This window comes from Vulpes vulpes, chromosome X (assembly GCF_048418805.1).
Source record: "Vulpes vulpes isolate BD-2025 chromosome X, VulVul3, whole genome shotgun sequence".
NCBI classification, from domain to species: Eukaryota; Metazoa; Chordata; class Mammalia; order Carnivora; family Canidae; genus Vulpes; species Vulpes vulpes.
In genome coordinates, this window is record NC_132796.1 from 98,549,026 (window position 1) to 98,574,387 (window position 25,362).

Below are 25,362 nucleotides of genomic sequence, written 5' to 3' on the forward strand. Positions count from 1 at the left end.
GCCTTCTAGTTTTGTTGTTTGTTTCCTTCACTATGTAGAAACTTTCTATTTTGATGTAATCCCAATAATTTAGTTTTGTTTTTGTTTCCCTCACCTCAGGAGGCATAAGTAGAAAGACGTTGCTATGGCTGATGTCAGAGACCTTCCTGCCTGTGCTCTCTTCTAGGATTTTTGTGTTTTTAGGTTTCACGTTTAAGTCTTTAGTCCATTTTGAGTTTATTTTTGTGTATGGTGTAAGAAAGTGGTCCAGTTTCGTTCTTTTACATGTAGTTTTCCAGTTGTCTCAATACCATTTGTTGAAAAGACTATCTTTTTCCCATTGGATATTTGTTCCTGCTTTGTTGAAGATTAATTGATCATATAATTGTGGGTTCATTTCTGGGTTTTCTATTCTGTTCTGTTGCTCTATGCATCTATTTTTGTGCCGGTACCATACTGTTTTGATCATTGTAGCTTTGTAATATAACTTTAAGTCTGGAGTTGTGATATCTCTAGCCAGCTTTTCTTTTTTTTTTTTTTTTTTTACCTCTCTTTTTCAAAATTGTTTTGGCTATTCAGGGCCTTTTGTGGTTCCATATACATTTTAATATTTTTTTGTTCTAGTTCTGTGAAAAATGCTGTTGGTATTTTGATAGGGATTGTATTAAATGTGTAGATTGCTTTGGATAGTACAGAAATTTTAACAATATTTGTTCTTCCCATCCATGAACATGGAATGTCTTCCCATTTCTTTGTGTTGTCTTCAATTTCTTTCATCAGTGTTTTATAGCTTTCAGAGTACAGGTCTTTCACCTCTTTGGTAAGGTTTATTCCTAGGCATCTTATTATTTTGGTGCAATTATAAATGGGATTGCTTTCTTCTCTTTCTGCTGATTCATTATTAGTGTAGAGAAATGCAACAGATTTCTGTACATTGATTTTTATATCTCGGCAGGTCTCATTCTTAAGTTATCCTGTGGCTCCATGGGATTTCTGACACTAGAAAGGTAGCTCTGCTGTCATCAAAATATTGTTAATATTATAGTTGAATAATAATTATAGCGATTTATTGAGAGCTTATTTTGCCAGGCAGAGTTAGTACTGGGCACTTTACATTGAGCAAAGCTTCATGAATGACACTTTCAGGGAAATATGCTTAGATTTCCACTTTGTAGATAAAATCAATAGCTCAGAGAGTTTAAGTGATATTGCTAGAAAGTGAACTTGGGCATCATGGTATAATAGAAAAAGTATGAATTGACCAGACAGATTTGGATTCAAATCCTGGGCTTTATCCCCACTAGTTATGTAGCTTGGGCAAGTAATTTAACCTCTCTGAGCCTGTTTCTCCTCTTACCATGCTTCAAGCTTAACATTAGTGAAGCCTCCCACAATGTCCCCCTGTGGCACCTTGTACATGACTGTGTCATTTGGCAGGCATCCTCACCAAAGTGTAAACTCTTGAAGGAAGAGGTCATGTTTTGTTCCCCTTTGAATTTCAAGGACCAAGATTTGTACATATCAGGTGCTCTAAATGCCATGTGAATGAACAACGTGGGGCTTATGGTAATACCAATTAGGTTGATATGAAGGATAAATAACACATTGGAGCAGTGGGAAGTTTTAAGTTTGTAGTTGGACAAAGATTCAAATCTCATCTCTACCTCTTAGAAACTTAAGCAAGTGGGATCCCTAGGTGGCGCAGCGGTTTGGCGCCTGCCTTTGGCCCAGGGCGTGATCCTGGAGACCCAGGATCGAATCCCACGTCAGGCTCCCGGTGCATGGAGCCTGCTTCTCCCTCTGCCTGTATCTCTGCCTCTCTCTCTCTCTCTCTCTCTCTCTCTCTCTCTCTCTGTGACTATCATAAATAAATAAAAATTAAAAAAAAAAGAAACTTAAGCAAGTTACTTTACATCTCAGAATCTCAGATAAAACCTAGGATAATGCTACCTACCATCCAGTTGTAGTAAAAACGAATAAGTCTCTCTCTTTCTCTAGATAGATAGATATACACACATACATATAAATCTACACACACATATATCACTGTTAAGTAGGAATCACTAATAAATGTTAGCTTTTATTATTAATGCATATGAATATAGTTTGTATAGAATGCTATACAAATACTAATTTAAAAAGCATTTATTGAGCACCTACAATGCACCAGGTTTTGGGATGTGACAGTGAACAAGACAAATGAAGACCATACTCTCCTAGAATTTACACTCTGGACTGGATGTGGGGGTGCATGGGGGCCACAGAGAATAATAATTCAGGTCTCAAGAGTGAACCATCATTACCACCTTATTCACACCATTCATAGTTGGTCAACGCTGAATATTTTTCATTCTGAGATTTTATGGTCTAGGCTACAGAGTGAAGGATTTACATCCAGTGTGTTAAAAGCCTACCCTTCTAGCTCTTTGAGGGCACCAGGCATACTCCTTGTATATGCCACAATGCTTGGCAGAGTGCCTGGGCCTGAATAAATGTTTGGAATACCTTTGAACAGCTGAGTTTCCATTCTTGAGGCTCAGCAACATGATGTAGCTTCACAATTCTAGGTGTGAACACAAAAACATTTTTCTTATAGTGAGAGCAAAGGTAATAGCTTGTCATTACTTTTGGCTGAATCATAGTCATAACTCTTTATTGTGAACTCATTATGGCCCAGGCACTGACTGGGTAATTCGTACATGCTCTCTTGATAACTCTTTACCACCATCCTCTGACAGGTACTATTTCTCCTTAAATTTACCTATAAGGAAATTGAAGCTCTCATTTTGTCTGTGTAACTTGACACACAGGCAGTAAGTTGACTGTAGGCAGCATGATAGCATAATAGGTGCTCAGCAGATGGTAGCAATTGTGGTGAAAAGTGAATCTGAGTCTATTTGAGAGACTGTCCAAAACAGCTAAGAATCCCAAGGGCTTACCTAGTTCTAGCAGATGAGTCAAAGTTCTTACATCTATGCTGTCTTTTCAAGGGATATAGTTTATTCGCATTATATGAAAAACTTAGTTTTGGGTCCAATTACGAACAAAACTGTATAACCAGAACATAGATAAGTGCTTAGTTTGTTCTGAAAACTATTTCATTTTCACTGAGGACATTTAACAAGCAACTTGGTAATATTAAAGAATCAGAACTAGAAATGTCACAGGACTGGGAAGAGAGATAAAAACAACCATTTGTAAAATTAAAAATGCTTCTATTCTTTATTATCTGGAAAAATCTATTATAGCTCCTAAAAAAAACAAGAGTAATGTTTCAAAATTTGGGCAGAATAACAACAATAAATAGCACTAAGCATTTGTAAAGCAAAATAATTTCATTAATATATTTTTATGATGGATGGATATTATTGTGAAATGGTATGTGCTGTAACTGGATTATGTATAATGCAAATAGATTTTATTTTTATACATTATGACAACTCTGGACTAGCATAGTAGTCAGGGTTTTCCAAAGAAACAGAACCAGTGGGATGTATACACACACGTGCACACACACACACACACACACACAGATTTAAGGAATTGGCTCATGTGATTGTGGGGGCTGGCAAATTTGAAATTTGTAGGGCTGGCCAGCAGTCTGGAAATTCTGGCAGGTGTTAATGCTACAGTCATGAATCCAAAGGCAATCTGGAGGCACAATTCCTCTCTCAGAGGACTTCAGGTCTTTCATGGAGTAAATGAAGCCCAACCACATCATGGAGGATAATCTGCTTCAATTTCAAGTCTACCAGTTTAAATGTTATGTCAAATGTCAAATGTCAGTTAAAATGTCAAATATACCTTCACAGCAACATCTAGACTGGTGTTTGATCAAGCAACTGGTCACTATAGCCTAGCCAACTTGATACAGACTGACCCCTCACAACCAGTGTAATCAAGCTGGCTGGGAGGAGCACACCTGGACTAAATTGGCGGGAATAATAGAGACCATTTGTAGCACAAGTAGATTAAGTGAAGGACAGCAAGGGGCCTGGGTATAGCAGTTGTTACTTTAAAATTTGTTGTTTTAAAATTTCATGGTATTTAACTTATTTAAATAAGAAATAATTGATTAGTGGCAAATTTCCCTGATTTCAAAGATATTTTTAAAATCAGGCATTCCAGGACCTCTGAGATTGACAAATCAAAGCCTTCTGTAACTTTGATAACAGCGATGCTTCAGTGAGGAGGCTAGAGTAAAAATAACCCTAGCTCCCTGCTTGTGCCACAGCTGGGTGCTTCAAGGGGAAGCCAGCTTTCAGCATGACCAAGCTGGTATGGGGACCTATTTCTAGTTGTCAAGGTGAAGGTTTAGCATCTTCTTTCAACATCCTGGTACTCCAAAGAAGAAATGAAGATGATTCACTAAAGGATTAGAGAGCAAGTAATTCAAAAACAGAACACCAAACTGAGGTATAAAAAAGGAATATTTATCTTTTAAAAATACACCTTTGAACACTACTGACATCTCATTTACAAAGTATTTTTCTGAAATACTCTTCATTGGCTTTGCTTACTTAGTACATTCTTTTATTTTGAATCAAGACTCATGGGAGGGCATGCTTGTATTATTATAAGCACCAGCAACACCACAGAAGAAAAGATCATCTGTGCCTCATGATATAAGCCCCACATCCTCATCCTTTCCCTTTCGTTTCCATCAAGCAGGACTTCCTGACTGGTCCATGTACACTCTGCCATTGCAATCTGCTGGTGGGTGCCACAGGACTGGAGGTGTCCCTGGTCGTCAGCACTCCAGGTGGAGCTATTTGCAGGAAGCCTTGCACACCCGGGCTCATTAATTACCAGGAGTTTTCTACTAATACTCATATCAACTGTTTGCAAACATTCAGCTTGAAGTAAACAAAGTATTTACAGCCGTACACAGTTTGCAATTCAACACGCTGACAGAAGAAAAGGGACCAACAGACTTTGTAAGAAGGCCAGAGGGAAGGCATATTAAAATGAATCCCTTCTGCTAATGTGTGTGTATATGTGCACATGTGCACACGTGTTTTAATTCATAGAAAACTAAACATGCCCTCCTTTAAAAGCAGACTATATACAAGGTGATTCTGATAGCACATACACATGCCAGTCGTACTGGACACTTGCTTTCTGTGAATACATCTAGATTTTTTTTTATCTGATAAATTAGAGAAAATAACTTTGGAACATTTGTCAACTTTTGGTTCACAGTAATTTTGCAAAAAGCCACAAACCATGCTTTGTCTTTTAAAAAGTGAGCCTGGTCAGGCACCTTCTAGAAGACGCTGTGTTACTCACTTACTGTCTTACTGGGGATTGGAAACACCATGTCAGTTATGGAGTACCTAGTGCTCCTCTCATTCCTTTCACCAGTAGCAACATTAATGTGAAGCGAAGTTTTGAAACACAAATCACATACAAATCATCAAAACATTTCAATTAACAGTGTTTAAAAAAATACCAAACTCTACGACAGTAGTACAGACACTGAAAACACCCCAAATACTCTTTAGCCTCAGGCCTTTTTCAAATACCACTAATAAAAGACATAAGCCACTGACAGAACAGGAGCAAGTTACAGCGCTTGAGGGTCTGAGTCCATTTCTTTTTAGGGCCTGTAGCTCGAGGTGCTGTTTTAGGATCCTTATTTTAACTCAAAAGATATTCCAGGAATGGCCTGACAAATTTAAAGCACTTCTCACTTGAAAACCATTGAGAATACAAATCACCTTCTCAGCATGTTCACCACACATTTATCTGCAGGAGCTCAGGCTATGAGGCCACAAAATTCAGGTCAGTTTCAAGCCCTCAAAGCCACAGAATTTCCACCTCTTCTCCAGACTGGCTCCAACCCCGGTCATTTCCTGCCTGAAGGTGTGCTGCAGTCTGCCCATGAGACACTCCACATCGCTGGTGCAGATCTGTGGGCCAGACAGAGAGCTCCACTCAAAAGCAGTTCTAACTCCAGACAGAATCCCCTGGGCTTCCCTTGTCTGGATTTCAAAACTGCTGTATTTAGGTAAGAATTTACATACAACAAATTCACCTAGTTTATGTTTAGAGCTTAATGAAGTTTGGCACACTTGTACAATTGGGCAACTCTCACCACAATTTAGTTTTAGAACATTCCATCACCCACAGAAGGTTCCTTAATGCCCCTTTGCAGTGCAGTCAACTGTCACTCCCAATCCCTGACTTGGATCTTTACGCTGTGGTTTTGAATTTCCTGGAAGTTTTATATATGTGCAATCATAATATATAATAATATATATAGCCTTTTGTGACTAGTTTCTTTTACTTAGCATGATGTTTTGGGGATTGACTGCCAACGAGCTTTCTAATGAGAAGAGCTGGTGTCAGTTGCGTGGAGAGGCTTGGGTTTGTAGCCAGCTGAATGACAGCTGATCAGTGCTGGTGATGCTGCGTGCAGGCCTACTGAAGCTGAAAAGCCTTTTGGGAGGGGAGGAAGGCAGGGCAGAATTCTTCACACACACATTGCTTTATAAAGGAAAAATGACAGAAATAAGGAATGCTCTGTCTTCCTACTTTTGTGCATTGTCTTCTTCTCCCTACTTCACACATACACACACACCAATATAAAACAAAAATCTGTGGACCCTATTAGGATTTGTTTCAGGTGGTCATCTTGACATGAGTAGCAACTTTTCTGTGAACCTGGACACTGAAGAGCACCAGGGTTCCCAAGAGAAACCCTGAGTTGCCGCCACACTGAATATTCCTGAAACTGGAGTGAGGGACTTCCTAATTCTGTTGGCATCACTGCAAGCTCTCTTTGGGAGGCCCTGTTACTACTCTGGCAGGAAGAAGCTCAGGAGAAAATGGGCTGAGAGTAGGAGTGAGGTCATGCTTTCTTCCAGTGCTAGTAGTGGACTTTAACCAGTTAAGTGAAATATGCACTTTGCAGAGTATCATATAGAGCTGAATCTCCATTCCAAAGACCATAAATATATAATGTTTATAGATGTATATGTACAATATAGGTGCAGCACACATATGGGAAATGGTCTGAAAGAAGATATGCCAACCTGGTAACAGTGGTGATCCTGGAAGGGTGAGGCTGGGTCACTTTCACTTTCCCTTCACTGCCTTTCTACGTTGCTTACATTTAAAAATGTATGCTTTATTTTTTACAATTTTTAAAAAAAGGACCAGACCGTTTTTATTGACACATAGTTCAATTTCACACCACTTCAACCTACCACTTGGTCCTGGTGCTCACATTTGATCCCTCCCTTTGCTACCAAATGGGCTCTTTAGTTGCAGAATGGTACCACTTCCCAACTTCCCAGAGCTAAATGAGGGGTGTGTGCCAGCTTGAACTAAAACAAATGCCATGAGGAAGGTGCATCACCACAGCTGGATGCCCATGTAGGCAAGTGCCTCTGTTAAGAGGACATATGCTTAAATGGCTTAACATTTGGACTTCCAACTGTCAGGAATCTGCATTCCAGTGGCACATCCCAAGAGCCCCAGGGTCCTGTGAAATAGTGAATACAATCCATGAGCAGGTTTAACTGAATGCAGCTTCTGAAAAAAAATCTAACCTGAGTTTATTTATTCTGAGGTGTCAAGGGTCCCCTCCTGATTCTATGAGGCATCCTTGACTTTTGAGGGAATACTTACCCTTGCTCCCGATGCTTTGTGAGGTCCCCCATATAACAGCATCCCGGGAAGGAAGTGTCCCATGAGATCAGCTGGGAGCAGTACTTGAGTCTGTGTCACAGACTTACTGTTTCCTCTGTTTTGTTTTTGCCCCTGCCTTGATCGTTTCAACACAGGTAATGGCAATGGTGACAGTGATGGCTGGAATAAGACTTCCGGTTCTGAACATTAACATTTGCTAATGGCTAAAGGCCCATCGCAAAAGTTTGACCAGTGAGAGATAATAGGTCATTTTCAGTTTAAACATAAATTAAAAGAAAGGAGGAAAATTCTTCTAAGATGTATCTTGGAAGGAGATTGGCCAACTCATTCAGGTTTGCCCACGACTTCTCGGTTCTGGCATTGGAGTTCTAGGAAACCCCTCAGTCCCAGGCAAACAGAAGCAGACAGTCACCCTACTTGCAAGACAGAAGCTCTGTACTGCATCACAGTGAGAATAGGTGAGGGAAATTTTGTTAGGGAGATTACTAGTGACTTACTTATGCTTGAAGAAATTACCCTATGTCCCCTTGCATGCCCATTTCAGGACCCCACATACCTTATTATCTAGACGGTGCAAGTAGGAACAGATGTATTCAATGCTTGCTCCAAATGGGTGGACATGAAGAAATGTGGAAATAATCCCTATAGTGACAATACCATGGAGGTTACACTGGAGCATTATATTCTTTGAAATGAGAGCTAACTCACAAGTACCACATACTACATACTGGACACTATTCTAAATTTACATACATTTTTTGCTCATTTAATCTGTACAACAACCCACTGCATATATTGCCTCTTACTACACTATATCACATGTAGAAAAGCTGGGATTTGAGGAGTCACTTCCATCATTCATGATGGCTAAAGACCATTTGAGTTCTACATTTCACAATGAATTTATAATTTTATAATGAATTTAGATTGTACTGGCTTTTTTGGAAGTCTTCTGCAGTCTTTAAATTGGACTTGAGTCTCTTATGCATTAATAATGTCTTGCTGTTGTGGTAAAATTACAAATCAGGTTCTTTGCCTAATTCACTTCATGCCTCTCACAAGAGAATCTGCTGATTATATTTGTTTTATTCTGTAAGTAGCTCTGTAGAGAAAAGCCAAACATTTCATTCACTCAAGTGGTCACTAGCATTTTGTTTGTGCTTAGAGCTCTAAATCACTTCAAGTAACACATTTTTTCTAAAATAGAAGTTTACAGTCTCTGGGGATGTGCACATTTTTTACTTAGTGTAACTATGGGGTGATTGGCAGCTCTACATACTGCCTTGATTGTTCTGGACATCATATTAATTGTTCTAATACTACTTTCTATGGAAACAGGTAGAATATAAATTGTTCAAAGGCCTACTATTTCTTTCTTTAAATTTTTTGAATTCCTCTCCTTTCATATGATCTTTTTTTTAAAATTTTATTTATTTATTCATGACAGAGAGAGAAAGAGAGAGGCAGAGGGAGAAGCAGGCTCCATGCAGGGAGCCCAACGTGGGACTCGATCCAGGGTCTCCAGGATCACACCCCAGGCTAAAGGCAGCGCCAAACCGCTTAGCCACCGGGGCTGCCCCCTTTCATATGATCTTTAGTGCATTAAATATACCAGAATTGAGTTTGCCGAGAACTGCCAGGAAATACAAGCTAAATTTGATTTGGTTTATAGACTACAACCTGTCTATTCCTTCAAGTGACTGATAAGGAGTATCACAAATTTGAGTTGCTGCTTTAAGTTCAAGTCAGTTCTTTGTGAAACTTCTCCAAATATCAGAGGGCTTGGGATCCAGGAGGAACTGATGGTAGAGTTCAAAATCTGTCCCAAACGGATGCTATAACTTATAATACTATGTGATTCTTAAATGATGAGGTAAATTGAATTGCTATACACTGACTCAAGCTGAGGAACTTAAATTCTAAAAAAGACAGTTCATGCCCAAAGGAATTCTAGGTGCTTATGGCCAAGACAGGTTGTCTGTCAAATGCTAAGAAGTAACTCCATAGGTTTCAAAACACTAAGCAGTTTCTGTGGGTTCATACCCAAAGAACCAATTTAAAAAATAGATTTTTCCTTTCTCTCTGTCAGCCCAAGATTACATTCTTTAAAAAACAAAACAAGAAACACTTAGTTTAAGAATCTTTGTTTCTAGAACTATCCATTTACAGAGGCTTCCTTCCTTCCCCCAGCTCTTCTCCGACAGGTCTCCCTGTTGCCATGCCAATTTGTTAAAGATTTGTTAAAGAACTTTGAGTTGTAAAACAGAAATAAATTGTCACTTTTCTTGAGACTCAATGGAAGATTCCCTTGTGTATCTTTATTAACATATCAAAGTGTTAAATCTGACTACAATATCCATTACCAAAGAAAGGAGATAAATCTTCAAAATATGCAAAGCCAATCAGTGTGGAGACCTTCTGGGATTGGTGTGTGACTGTGTGGGATTCAGCTTCCTAGAAGGCAACTGGGATTATCTGTGGAGGCCCAGTATCAGCCCCTTGGAAATGACTGAGTATTTTTAGGACCTCAATCTGCCATTGTTCTCCAAATGGAATATCAAGTCAACAAGCATTTGTGCTGAATACTGTAAGTGCAAAATGGTTCTCATTTTACTGAGGGCTTCCTATGGGCTGCACACTGTGCTAAGGGATTCAGATGAATTATAATATTTAATACTCTCAGCTGCCCTTTGAGACAGGTAATATTCCGCCCATTTTGCAGTTGGAGGAACTGAAGTTCAGGAAGGAAATGGTAGGGTCAAATGGGAAATCGGGTCTGACTCCTCAACCATTTATTCTATCTTGCCTCTGTGGGTGAATTTTTATATAACGAGAGCAACTCTAGCATTTATCTCATCAGAGCCCACTAGTGTCCAACACTCCACAGACAGCCTCCTGAATCATCTGAGTAACCTGGAAAAAAATTTCGGAGAGGCACATATTTCCTCCAGAGTCTCATCTGGGAAAGCTCTCTGCCAAACAGTATCTGCACTGTTACCTTGAATGAGAGTAAGAGGGCTCAGCTAGCCTCCCATAGAGATTTTAAAAATGTACAATGTGTTTCTCCAGCAGACCCCTCCTTGTGCTTACACACACACACATTTGATGTGGCAGCAATGTCAGGAGCTTGAGGAGGACTGGGAGCTACTGTTACTTGTTCTGAAGTCTATACTTGTTCTTATCCTGTCATCTTCAGGACTCTGGGTCCATGCATTGTCATGCTTCATAAATGGTTCGCGGGTATATTCATCTTAGGTAAAACCCTTTCCTTCCTCCACCATAGTCAATATGTTGTATGCATGTGTTCCTTACCGACGAGTAGTGCTTCACGTTCAGATTTGATAGGGCTGCTGTTCAGGGTCTTCTCAAGAGGGTAGTCACTATCCTGGCTCGATGTACATAGTCTAGAAGCACAGGATTCCTGTGGGAATAATATGCTTCCTGGATCAGTTCATCTTACTGGGTAAAAGACTTGGATTCAATTATACAACGGGAAACTTGGATTCAATTATGCAATGGGGAACTTCTTAATGTAGTACCCCCAAAGCAATACTGTATAATTTTGATGATTGAATCAGAGAGAAAATAGCATTAATTTATGCAAAAACATCACAGATCATCTAAAACTTCTTTATATGGCTCCCAAACACAGAAAAATTGAGATATTTATCTTTGCCAGGTTTTATTTTCCTGCTTCATCATTCTTGACTCTATACAGGTAATCTGGGGAACCAGACCCAATATTTACTGCCTACTAGATGGTAGGCATTGTTAGGCATGTGTTATCTCCATTGTACAAATGAGGAAAGTGAGGCTCAGGTATATTAGATAAATTGCCTAAAATCACATTTCTAGGAAGTAGTAGAGCCTAGATTTCATGCCAGGTCATCTGCTGTCAAAAGGGCTATTCTTTTCAATTTTAGGTCCACAATCTGCTAAAGGCAGGGCCCATCTCTGAGTGGGGAATCTACTCCCAGGTAATCAACTGTTGGCTTTTGAACTAAAAATTAGAGTTTCCATTTGTTGGCTATCAGCCCTTTCTTCTCTCTGATAAGGACGTTATCAGTTAGGATATTCCTGATTTCACATCAAGAAATGACCATGACCAAAATCTCATTATCATTACTCAGTGGTCTTCTTTGTTGTTGAAAGTTTTCTCTTTCTGAGCATAGCAGGTCTGTTTCATAAGAGGTACTCAGGTGAAATTCATGACCAACAATCAAACTGAAAATACCTCCAGACCTTTCGTTGATCTTTCTTTCTCTGTTTGGGTACTGAGAACATCTTTTCTGTATTATAAATGTGAAGGAAGAACCTTGGGAAGAAGGCATAAAAGGGATCATGGCTATTTTATGCTATTAGAAAAGAAAATGCTGGGGAAATGCTCCTGGGGTGTGTATGGGGGTGCAGGTCATGGCTGACTCAAATGCTTTGTCACTTCATCCCTTCCCCAAGACCTCAGCATGGACAGGTGTCCTTCTGTTTTCTTTAAAGATGCTTTCAAAGCTTCCAGGATGTTGCCCTGAATGAAATGGTCTATGCTGCAAGACATGTTCTGTGGATTTACAGGCTTCCTGGCTGTAGTCAGAAGGGAAGCCTTTCTTGATGACCTCCTCAATCTTTGGCTTTTAGAGTCCGATCTAGGCAGTAACCATCATGCCAAGTTTGATTTAAAATACTGGCTCACTTCTAAGCCATGGGTTGTACATCTCCTTCTAATGCCCTTAAAACATTAAATGATCCAATAAGCTATTTCTTACATGTGAGAGTTTTACAGATTGGGGTTGATTTAAGATGTAAAGGCATCCTGAGAAGTTTTAGCCATCTTGAATAGAAATGTAGCCTTATTGAAACCTGACTTCAATTTTATTATAGCTGGCATTTAAAAAATAAGAAGGTATCACTTTGAGTTTTACTGGCAGATTCAAAGAGCTAGCTCTTTCTGCAGTTAGACAGACAGAACTCACACTGTTATATTGCAAAACACTGACAATAACTCACACTATGGTTTACTGTCAAGAAACCCAAACAAAAACGAAATAGATCCCTCTTCACCAAAACTTACTGCCTTCTTTTCAACCTGGAATTATTTTTGCAGTCTAATGTAATGGTACTTTGCTTCTTAACCTAATTGTGTCAGGTTGAAATATTTGGTCACAAATCAGCTTCCCAGAGAAGATCAGTTTATAATGAACTGTCATGACTTTCTCTGAAAGAAGCTTTGCTTACAGTAACAGGAAAAAAAACCATTCTGACTCACATTTTCCTTATTATTAGTTAGATCTCTTTGCTTATCCTCTTAAGCTGCCACTTTGTGGTATATTCAGGTTCAGGATGAAAAACAGATTTAGGCACAATACATTAAGTTTCTTTCGTGCCATTTGACCTCTTGCTTCTTTAAATGAAATACTTTACAAAGCAGAAAGCAGCTTATACTAAAGTGCCAAAAATGCTCTTACACTAAAAATGCCTTTAAATTAATTTGTGATATTAATCCTAAAGAATGATTCTAAGCATAACTTCATGTCTATCAATAGTCTTCTGGTTATGCACTCCATTTTATGCAAGAAGCGAAACAGCTACATAGCAGTTCTGAGACATTTTAGCAGCTCTGAAAATATAGGGAAATTCCTGCTATACAGCAGCTTTGGCGCTTTTCAATTAAATGCTTGATAAATGAATATCTCTGGGATTGTGCTCGTTTCTTTAATAGCACCCACAAAACTGGAAAGTGAGCTGGTTTTATGAAGTGGAAGAATTAAAAGCATATTGCAAATGGCCTCCAGAAGAAAACACTTTCAATCATTTGTTTCAACTACACCAAGGCTGCCAGTTCTTAATGGCACTCTGGGGGAAGTCACTGTGCTGGCAAACATACCCGGGGCCTGTATGCATTGCATCTTCCTGAGCTGAGTGCCAGAGATAAAGAGCAAGAGCTCTTGTGGAACGGTAGAATTGTTGATTTCTGGCTCTTGGTCTGAGCTCCTAATCTCTTCCTTCTGAGACATGAAAATCAGGCAGTTATATTCAATGGGTCTTCCTTTTGAGAACTTCACTTTAGTTGAATGTTCAGGCGTACCAACGATTAGGGAGGTACAGTTGGGAAACACCATCAGTAGACTTTGCACACCTTAAGTAGATTGGGCACCTGATTCAAGCTTGTGACACATTAACCTATCCAGATGTTAGGAGACTCCCCCAAGAGGTTCTTACTGGCAGCTCTTATTGCTAGAGAGTCCCATCTTGCCCTTTCATGCTGCAATTATCAAGTGTTAGAATATTCTTTTTATTTACTTTCCACACGTTTTCTCCCCTTTGGGTTTTGGCTATTTTACCTGCAACTGCTCATTATTACACTAGATGGAGTATCTGCAAAGAAATGCCAATGTTCTTGTGTTTCTTCCTTCATTAAAGGTACTCTGCGTCACCCGAGTTTTCTATGTTGCTATTTGCTTGGCAAGATGAAGCTGAATGAGATGTACACTCTGGGATTCTCCAAGAGGGAAAGACTGAGGAATTTTAGGGAGGGACTAACTTCTTATTCATTGAAAAGTGTACTCTCCAGAATCCTTAGATATGCCAAGGATTCACATCTAAAGGCAGAGACCTTGATTCAAGAATTACCCCAGAGAGGGGGTTTTTAATTCCCATGCAGCCAAGCATTCCATGCTGATTCCTACTGCAGGAACTTCCAGGGCATTTGTACGGTCACTGAGAAGAGTAGGGGAAGGGCAAGGGCAAGGGTTCACAGAGGACTGATGTACCTTTTCTTTAAGATTTTCCAACATTTTTTCCACCTGCAACTTGTCATCTTTGACTTTTTCAAGTTCAGCTTCTTTTCTTTTGTATTCCTCTTGGACTTTGAGTAGATGCTACAAGAAATACCAAAGACGATCAAGTCTTCAGGAGCCACACTTCATTTAAAAACCCTGGTTGAAGTTAGATAGTAGGTTGGCCTGCCTCACTTTCTCCCAGCCCACACAATCATCTCTCCATTCAGAGATATCAAAGGGAAAATCAAGTTACCTTTCACTTAAAGTTATTTTAGCTCTTAGGAACTTCCTTTGGATTTGTTTATATTTTAGAGAGCATCTGAGAAACTAACTGATCTAATTACATAACTTTTCTATTCCAGTGAGAGAAAAAGATAGGGTGTAGTGTTAATCCCAAGTGGACAACATCTTGATTGCCGCATTGAACTTGATGTTGTAAAGCATTCTTTCAAATAGTCATTTTCCAAGCCAAGTTCAATTTCTATGAGGAAAACACTTGACAAATGTTTGTTTCCATATCAGTAGGCAAGGAACTGGATTGATCATCATTAATGATTACAAAAATATTATTTATTTAGTATCTAACATGTGTCATGCATTGTGGATAGGGTTTCATATGTGTGATCTCATATAAACCTCAAATAACCCTGTGATACATAATCCAGAGGCTTACAGAGGTTTAGTGGTTTACCTAAGGCTATTCAGATAGTAAGTGGCAAAGTTGGGATTTAAACCCAGGTTGGGTCAATACCACCATTAAGAGTCCATGCTCTTAATCACTATATTAGACTATACTTCTTTTTGGATAAGATGGAAGAAGCTTTATCTTTTTTACAAGACTATTTTCCAAGAAAAAGTAATCAAAATGAGCGAAATTAATTTGTCAGGATGTAGAGACCTAATTTTCTCAGAGGTCTCTGAAGTGATGAAATGGGAAAAAAAAAGTTCATCATCTTTAAATTGTATTTCAGTAACAGAACCGTTCTTATGTGGAATGGTTTCAAAATCAAGGTAAGAAGGAAAAACAATGAAAAATGTTTTCAAAGTTTTGGTTCTCAGAGGCTTGCAAAAGACCACTGGAAGAGCTAAAAGACATACGGTACAATGCACGTTGTCAAAATTCTTTGAAGTCTAGCTGAAGAGATGTATTTTTTTTGGTGGAAAGATCTCAGATATAATTTGCATGTTCTAATTAAATTCCATAGTGACAGTAAAAGGAAGGTAAGCATTACTTCACACATTTTGCTAATAGGAAAGGTGAAATATTAATGTGATATTGCTTGTCACACAGGAAGACAGTGGTAGCAGAAGTAATAGGAACATGGGGCTCTTAGTGCCAGAAGAGACTCCTTTTTCATGATTTGTGATTTCTAGCCAGCAATAAGCTTGGCCCTAGATAATTCCAAGGCATAGAATTAAAAAAAATATTGCTCAAAAAATTATTGCTCAATTTAAATTGTAAGGAAAATGGTTAGTCGTCTGGCAAGGCAGAGGGGGATAGTACCCTTACTCAAAAATACTACTTCTTTATTGTAATGAGAACAGATGGTGATATCTTCTAAATTGTAGGCCCACTGTGGTGATGGTTACATAAAACATCTAGACATTGAGCATCTATTACACACTGTTGTATTTGAATACAGTTACAGTTGGATGCACCTATTTACTTTACTTTTTATACTTGGGATAATGTGCAGGTAAACTCATTCACATAAATGGCTGTGAAAACAAAGGAAAATAAAAAGCAGATTGGTATTATGTGACCAAAGCACTGATACTGAAAAAGCAAGGGTAGGATTCCTGCCATTTCTTCTAAGAGGCTATACGGTCCAGCCTCCGGATCATAGTAGATACTAGATCAACTAGATACTACTTTTTTCATATCTAAGTAAGTGAGCTTCTTCATAAAGTCCTCAAGGCCTGGTCCAGATCCTAAATTACCTCCTGAAGCAGAAAGAAAAGATTAGATTATGTTTGGTGTAGTTTTACTGTCAAGTATTTTTCACTGAATGTTCATCCTTTGAAAATTGGTGATCCACTGCTACCTCTGTAGTGGTCAGAATATTTCATAACTCATAATCCCCTCCTCAGCTATGCCAGAGAACAGAATATCAAGAAGAGTAAGAGGTTTGCTATTCTCTTTTCTGGTAGGGGACCCGTTTCCAGGTAAGCAGCTGATGCTAGCCTTCCTAAAAGCTCAGAAAACCAAAGGGCCTTTACCTGTTGCATTCCTTGCAGGGCTTGCTGCAGGAGTTTCAGCTGCTGTTCCTTGTTTGGGTCATCTTCTCTGTGGGCTTTGCCTTGTTCTTGCTTCAGTAATTCTACCTCATTCCGATAGGCATCGAGCTGCCAACGGAGGCTGTCGTTTTCTTCCTTCAGAGCTTCTGCCTGTGATACTAAGGCTAAACAATCAATATAATGTCTAATGCCCATCTATCCATACCCTTTGTGGTTCACCTTAGTACCATTAAAACTTGGTAGTTTTCTTTTAAGATTTTATTTATTCATGAGAGATACAGAGAGAGAGAGAGGCTGAGACATACGCAGAAGGAGAGGCAGGCTCCCTGCGGGGTACTTGATGTGGGACTCGATCCTAGGACCCCGGGATCATGACCTGAGAAAGGCAGATGCTCAACCACTGAGCCATCCAGGTGTCCTGAAAACTTGGTAGTTTTTAATTGACATATACAATAAGTCTCTTTTTTCGTATATTTTTTATTAGAGTTCTATTATGTTTGAGGAGGCCATGGCAGCAAGAGATGGACACAAAAGCACACAGAACCATTTTTGTATATGAAGACAGGCTTCCAGCACACTGAAGTCATCATCATGTTTCATATTTACCACCCCAAATATAACTCAGGCATTTCCAGCTAACATTGTTACTTTTACTTGGAAGGGAGCAAATGATAAGAGCTCTGTAATGAAAAAGTATAGGACTAATTGTCTTGAACTGATGACTGTCCACATGTAATTTTGCTGGCAGTTGTTTGTAAAATGTAATCTTTACTGTCCTACAGAGGAAAGGTAAATGTCAAAATTAAGACATGAGACTTCTGGTTTCTGGTCTAGTGTGTAAGGAATTTAGAGGTTACCTCTCCATCCAACAACTAAAAAGCTAAATAGACTGAATAATCAACAACTTGTCTTCAATTCATATTGAAGTGAGCAGTGAGGTCATGGGCAGTGAGGTCATGGGGCAAACTGCTGACCCTGAAACTGGAGAGGCAGGGGAATCCAGAGAATCACAGTTTACCAGACCAGAAACCTATGAGCAGGAAGCTCCATGGGAACTGGTAGAAATAAGAAAACCTCAATTGTGATTGGCTGATTGCTGGAGGCTCAGTGTAGACAAGTCTGTTAAAGAGTTCAGATGGACCCAGTCATAGTGAGGTCTCTATACTTTTGTGAGTTTTATCTCTAAAAGCACGACTATGGCCTTACAATGAATATTGCACTTCCATCATGGGGAGGGGAAAAGAAACTATTTTGAAATACACCAGAACATTTTTTTTCTTCTTAACAAGGCCTGCCTTCAGAAGAAATCATTTTACCAGAGCCTAACCTGCTAGGATATTGCCAGAGCCTAACTAACCTGGAGAAGGGAAATGTCCAAATATAGCCTCCTCAGGCCATCCCACCCCAAGTAAGAAGGGAAGAAAAAAACTGAGAAACACTTGTGAAGTGCACAGTCCAGAGGTATATGCTCACTAAAAAACTGAGGCCTAATCACAGGACTATAGAATGCTTCCCTACACTTAACTACCACATCACTAAAGTCCTATTTACTGGAGTTCTTTTCACCTAGTACATCATGTCCAGATTTCAATAAAAAGTTACAAGGAATACTAAAAGGTTAAAAAAAAACCCCACAGTTTGAAGAGACTGAATCTGGATCAGAACAAGAGTCAGACATAGCATGAATGTTGGAATTATCAAAACAGGAATATAAAACAACTATAATTAGTATAGTATGTTAAGGGCTTTAATGGGAAAAGTAGATACCATGAAATAACAGATGGATAATGTAAACAGATGGAAATTCTGAGAGATGAAAATTCAAATAGACATGCTAGAGATTAAAAAAATATAACACAAATGAAAAATGCCTTGGTGGGCTTATTAAAAGACTGAACATGGTTGGGGGAAGAATCACTGAGCTTGAGGGTATGACAACAGAAATTGCCTAACCTCAAAAGAGAAAAAAAGCATGGAAAAAAACTACAAGCAGAATATCCAAGAACTATGGGACAACCACAAAAGATACATGTCATAAGAATATTAGAAGGGAAAGAAAGAGAGAAAGGAATGAAAGCAGTGGGTGAAGCAATAATGGCTGAACTTTTCCTCAAATTATTATCAGACGCCAATCCACAGACCCAGGAAATTCAAAGAACATCAAACAGTATAAATGCCAAAAAATTAGACCTGAAAAGACACCTCACTAAAGATATATATGGCAAGTAAGCATCATTATATGTCATATGTCATTAGGGAATTACAAATTAAAAGAATAATGAGATGCCACTACACACCTATTAGAATGGCCAAAATCCAAAACAATGACAGCACTAAGTGCTGGTAAGGATGTGGAGCAAACAAACACTCCTTCATTGCTGGTGGGAATGCAAAATGCTACTGGTACTTTGGAAGATACTTTGGCAATTTCTTTTTCTTTTTTAAGATAGATAGATGGATAGATAGATTTATGAGAAACACACAGAGAGAGGCAGAGACATAGGCAGAGGGAGAAGCAGGCCCCCTGCAGGGAGCCTGATGCAGGATTCGATCCCAGGATCCCAGGATCATGGCTTGAGCCAAAGGCAGACACTCAGCCACTGAGCCACTCTGGTGCCACTGGCAATTTCTTAACATACAATCCAGCAATCATGCTACTTCATATTTACCCAAGTGAACTGAAAACTTATGTCCCCACAACAATATACATATGGATTTTATAGTAGATTTCTTCTGGCAATTATATAATTGCCCCAACTTGGAAAAAACTGCAAAGTTCTTTAGTAGATTAATGGATAAACAAACTGTAGTACATGCAGAAATGGAGTATTATTCAGTGCTAAAAAGAAATGAGTGATCAAGCTATGAAAAGACCTTGAGGAAATGTAAATGCATTATCACTAAGTGAAAAAAAGCCAATTGAAAAGGCTACATAACTGTATGATTCCAACTATATGATATTTTGGAAAAGGCAAAACAACAGAGTCAGTAAAAAGATTAAAGAAAAACCCCACAACCCTAAGCTGGTTGCCAGGTGCTGGGGTGGGGTGGGGGGATGAATAGGCAGAGCACAGAGGATTTTTAAGGCAGTGGAACTATTTTGTATGATACTACAGTGATAGAGATATATATTTTAAACATTTGTCCAAACCCATAGAATGTATAATACTTAGAGTGAACTCTAATGCAAACTATGACCTTTGGGTGATAATGATGTATTCACTGATTGTAAGGAATGTATCCATGTGGAGCAGGATGTCAGTAGTGGTGAGGAGATATGTGTGTGTGTGTGCGCGTGTTTGTGAGACAGAGGTATTTGGAAACTTTTTACTTCTTGTTCAGTGTTGTAGTAAATCTAAGACTGCTCTAAAAAAATAATTTATTAATTAAAAAAATCCTAAGACAGGAGGAAAATTAGCTTTATTTATGGTTATGGCACATTTTTCAAGGTCAACAAACACAAAAGCTATTATAAAATATTTAATCAGAGGATGTTCATTCAACAAACACTGAATACCTTCTTTGTACCAGGTTTATGATAATTGTAAAAAATGAAATTCCACTAATCGTTATGGTTTACAGTCCAAATTAATGGAAACATTTATAGTTTATTCCTTTTTTTGATTCCTAACAAAGAATAAAGCCCAAAAAAGGCATTAATAAAATGGATCAAAATTACAAACCTGTATATTAAATGTCTAAGAATGTTAAAAGGCACCCCAAAGATACAGAGGCAATGAAACGCCGGGACACCTGCACCCGGATGTTTCTAGCAGCAATGTCCACAATCACCAAACTGTGGAAGGAGCCTCGGTGTCCAACGAAAGATGAATGGATAAAGAAGATGTGGTTTATGTAGACAATGGAATATTACTCAGCCATTAGAAACGACAAATACCCACCATTTGCTTTGACATGGATGGAACTGGAGGGTATTATGCTGAGTGAAATAAGTCAATCGGAGGACAAACATTATATGGTCTCATTCATTTGGGGAATATAAATAATAGTGAAAGGGAATAGAAGGGAAGGGAGAAGAAATGTGTGGGAAATATCAGAAAGGGAGACAGAACATAAAGACTCCTAACTTTGGGAAACGAACTAGGGGTGGTGGAAGGGGAGGAGGATGGGGGGATGGGGGTGCATGGGTGACGGGCACTGAGGGGGGCACCTGACGGGATGAGCACTGGGTGTTATTCTGTATGTTGGCAAATTGAACACCAATAAGAAATAAATTTATTATTTAAAAAAGGCAACTTTTCAAAGGTATGATTTTTTTCAGCCACTTATGGGGTGGGACTTTGGGTATAAGAAAGTAAAAGAAAGTAATGGAAATAAAATCTTCAAGATTATTAGCTGTAAGTGGTGGAAGAAGAGGTCCTAAAGGGATTTCAAAGACAAGATTCATTCTCTACAATAAATGGAAAGAAGTTGTGCTTTACAAAGATGAAATATATAGAAGAAAACCCTATTCTGAGGGTGAAAACACTTCCTATTCCTAAAAGAAAGCTGCTTCGGGTGGAGTGGGGTGCAGGGCTTAATTCTGTGCTTTCGATCTGAGGGTTTTCCTGAAACAATCAGGTACCAATGTAGGCTGATGTAATCAGATTTTCTATCCAAATTAGTGAGTGGCAATCCTTCCTGCTACATGTTCTCTTGTTTTCTGTGGATGGCTATGCAATTATCCTGATGTAGCAGTCTGAACCTTACATTTTAGTTTTTAAAAGAAATTACAAAAAATTTTGGCACAACACATTCATTGTATGTTTGGTTTTATTACAGATTTTAATTTTTTCTGTAATCATACAGCTTTTGTGTCTTTGGAGAGAAATCTGTTACACAGAGTTGGAATCCCAGAACTGTAAATACTATCTATCCTTGCCATCTCTCTCAGCAGCCGGGATACTTGTTGGACAGGTAGCGTTTCTCACAATCATAACACCGAAAGAAGATGCTAAAAGTGAAGATGACTGTATATAGGAAAGTGTATGGCAGAAGGGACATGTGCTATCTGCCAAACGGGAAGAAATATTTGATTTGGTGTTGGGTCAGTACCAAGGATAGCATTTTGAGCTGGAGTTCCGCTGAGTAACACAGAGGTTCCTTTGTAAATCAAGTGACTGCTATAGAGAGACAGTTATTCATTTCTGCTTTGGTTTGCATGTTTTTCCTCTGGCAAGCCATGCAGCTCAATACTAAATAGTGATATTTCATCTTCCTCCTTTTGTTTCTTCTTGTGCTGCAGGCTAGTGATTATACTCATGTCTTACGAGTTATGTGAAGAAACGTGGAAAAGGGCAGTAATCTAGAAGAATGGTTAGAGGCATAGTCTCCAGTTTAAATGCGAAAATATTTTTCCTCTGAGCAAATGAGGAGGAGGGACTGCTTCTCTCCTGGGGGGAAAGGGCATGCTGATGAGCCGAGATAGATTCCTGAAGCCAAGTGTGAACAGATAATAATCTCCCCAGTTTGGACTTGTCACTAAGCAAAAGAGAATGTGATCTTCTCTAATGCCACCGGGGCATCTTACTTAGGAAATGTATTTCCACTCCCTGAAATGAGGGTTTTTGTCATTTTAATGAGGGTGCCAAGTCTTTACTTTCACAGACTTAATATTAATTGCGTCCATTTTCTGAAGTTGGAGTTCTTTGTACATTGCCAGAACATTGAAAAGTTCAATATTACCTTTTAATAATATGTTTGAGTGGGTGAATCCATCAGTTCTGATACTAAAGAGTATACTGAATTTATTCATACCTTGCCATCATTAGTTCTCAGTTGCTCCTTTTAGACTATTTCCTATGTGGGAAAACCATTTCTCTTTATGGGGATGGCTCCTCAGATCTGAAAGCTGCCAGTTCATCATGGCAATATGAAAATATGAAGGTAGCTATGAACTCTTCTTTTTAGGGGAGACACTCTGAGCAGAATCCCAGATATGTTTTACTATGACAAAAGATCTAAAAGGATTTTATGTTATTAAAAAATTAACACCTAAGTTTCTTTGGTAATACAAAGAAAACAAAAATTTTAATGGGATCAAATTCAGGGGGTTGGCCACTATCACGAAGCTGCATTACAATGTCACCAAATTTTTGAAGGAAGATGTGTAACAAATGTTACCAAATTATAGAAGGGAAAATGTGCAACATTCCTCTCAAGGTTCCTAAAAAAGTTTGAGCTGGAATTATTCACAAAGAAAAAAGCCAAAAGAACAAAGTTTAAAGAAATAGAGGGAGATGATCTGAGTGGTTGTAGGCCAATTCAGGCAAAATTTTAGGTGAATTCCCTCACCTCCCAAAGCCTTTCCTTAGCCTTACCTCTGCAGGTTATTACTCCAATGAGGCTTCTACCAGTATTGATGCACCAGAGACTTCACTGTTTCTCCTCTGAGATCTCTAAATTTGCCTCTCAAACACAATGTCTTAATTTTTCAGTTATCTCACTGCCCCTCATCACCCTGAGACATTGCTCTCTTTGTTTTCTGGGACCTTTAATCTCTTGGAGTGGCTAACTTCACCCAGAGCATTAACTATTTTCTGGCTAAACAGATTCCACTGCAAACTCCTTAGTACCTTATATACTTTCACCCTCTTGAAAACCTTTGGCTAGTCTTACCATGCCAATTCCTAGCTCATGGTCACTCAACTCAACTTTGCACCTTATCCTGGGCTGAAGAGGACTCTTATAAGAAGTTGCTGAGCTGGGCAGTCCTGGTCAATACAGACTCATGTTGTTCCTTGCTCACGGGTCTCTTATTTCTCACTGATTTCTTCCTTCCATCCTACCTAGGGTATTTATTCCAGGTCTGCTCCTGTTTCCTTATGGTCTCATTTCCAGAGCATTTCCCTAATCAACAGTTGCTATATGGAGCAGCATGGGATCCATATATCCCTTTAGCTTCACCTCTCTTGTCTCAGAGGAAGAGGATTCTCCCCTCTCTAAAGAAAACCCCATCTGAGTTTGGATCACTTCCTATTCTTTTCTAGGATTCCACTTCCATAATTACCCATAAGTACTATTTCACTCTCAAGCATCTTCAACCTCACTCTCTCCATGGCCCCTTCCCTTCTATTGAACAATAAACAACAACTTAACTTTAAATTTGTTACAAATTCTAGTTGCCATTTATAATGCTTGCATTTGCTTTTGGTCAGTATCCAACTTTTTGACTTGTGGTCTTTGTCCACCTTCTCTCCTTAAAGTTGTATGTTCTGGCCCCTACCTCTATCACCCTACTAAAATAGTTCTTGCTCAATGTTGTCTTTGATTCCTTTCTTCTTGGTAATATCTGATAATCTTGATTATTCCTACTTCTATAAATTCTTGTGGGCTCAATAATCTGATGCTTTTTCAGTTTTCTTCCAGCCTCTTAGGATTTTTTTTTCTTAAAAAAATTATCTACCTACCTACCTACCTACCTATCATCTATCTAAGTAGGGGCTAGGGAGTAGGCAGAGAATTCTCAAGCAGGCTCCCTGCTGAGCACAGAGCCTGACATGGGACTCAATCCCAGGACCCTGAGATCATGACTTGAGCCAAAATCAAGAGTTGGATGCTTAAGTGACTGAGACACCCAGGTGCCCTTAGACTGCTCTTTTTCTAACTGCTCTGCAAACTCCTGTTTCTTTCCTTCTCCTTTAATGTGGGCAGCCACCAAAGCTCTGTATTTAGTCTTTTGCTTTTCTTTCTCTCACTTGTCTTTGACAGTCATTTATTCATTCATATTCTCCTTCTACTTTCTTCACCATGGTTTCAATATAAACCCTTTATATTTATTTCCTAACTACCTACTGTCTGAAACTGATCTCATATTCCACAAATCAGTCCCAGGCACCAGTCCATTTTAGTCAGTGCTACTAGTATGGGTTTAATTTGTAACCACCCGCCAAAAAAAAACCTTTATGTTGAAGCCCTTAGAATGTGACCTTATTTGGAAATAGGGTCTTTACAGAGGTAATCAAGTTAAAAGGAGATCAATAGGGTGGTCATTAGTCATACCATATGACTGGTATACTTATAGAAAGGAGAAATTTGGATGCAGAGACATGCAAATAGAGAGAATGCCATGTAAACATGAAGACATTGATTGGGGTGATGCAACTATAAGCCAAGAAGTCTCAAAGATTGCCAACAAACCATCAGGAGCTAGGAGACAGGCATGGAACAGATTCTTCCTTACAGTCTTCAAGAGGAACCTACCCTGATGACACCTTAATCTCAGACTTCTGGCCTCCAGAACCGTGAGGCAACAAACTTCTGTTGTTTAAGCCACTCAGTTTGTGATACTTTGTTGCAGTAACCCTAGCGAACTAATATGACCACTGACCCTCCAATCACCCAGACTAGAAAACCTAGCCTCATCTCAAATTCTTTTTTTTTTTTCATCATCTGTATCTAATCTGGCACCAAAGACTTTAGTTATTCTTCTGAAATGACTCCTAGCATCTTTGATCTCATGTTTTCTGTTACATCCTTTTACCATTTTATCTTAGTTCCTGTTACCTTCACTGGGCTTCATCATTTCATATTTAAATTCCTATAAAAGTCTCTGGTGGGTCTTTATTCAAAACTATTCCCCCAAAATATAATTCATGCTGCTTTTATCATACTAGCACCGTGATTGAGACATGTTTATAGGGCCATATTGTCTATTATGCTAAATATAACCATGGCATTCATGATTCCCCATAATCTGGACCCACCGTGTCCACTC

The 25,362-nt window shown here is 38.9% G+C and overlaps 1 protein-coding gene across 33 annotated transcripts in view; it reads right to left on the reverse strand.

Annotated features, from left to right (window-relative positions):
• Positions 1 to 4,391: 4,391 nt before the first annotated feature.
• The window catches only part of ENOX2 (ecto-NOX disulfide-thiol exchanger 2), a 263,608-nt gene continuing 242,637 nt past the window's right edge, over positions 4,392 to 25,362 (reverse strand). For 17 of the 33 annotated variants that reach the window (XM_026018095.2, XM_072743770.1, XM_072743771.1 and 14 more), the window contains 5 exons: positions 16,629 to 16,810; positions 14,400 to 14,507; positions 10,948 to 11,056; positions 8,192 to 8,277; positions 4,392 to 5,891 (listed from right to left, as the gene is read on the reverse strand). In XM_026018095.2, coding sequence (XP_025873880.1) covers positions 5,760 to 5,891; positions 8,192 to 8,277; positions 10,948 to 11,056; positions 14,400 to 14,507; positions 16,629 to 16,810 — 617 coding nt within the window. In that variant the 3' untranslated portion in view covers positions 4,392 to 5,759. Of the gene's footprint in view, positions 5,892 to 7,914; positions 8,074 to 8,191; positions 8,278 to 10,947; positions 11,057 to 14,399; positions 14,508 to 16,628; positions 16,811 to 25,362 lie in introns of those variants that run through there. The other 16 variants (XM_026018096.2, XM_072743777.1, XM_072743780.1 and 13 more) reach the window with 2 other exon arrangements.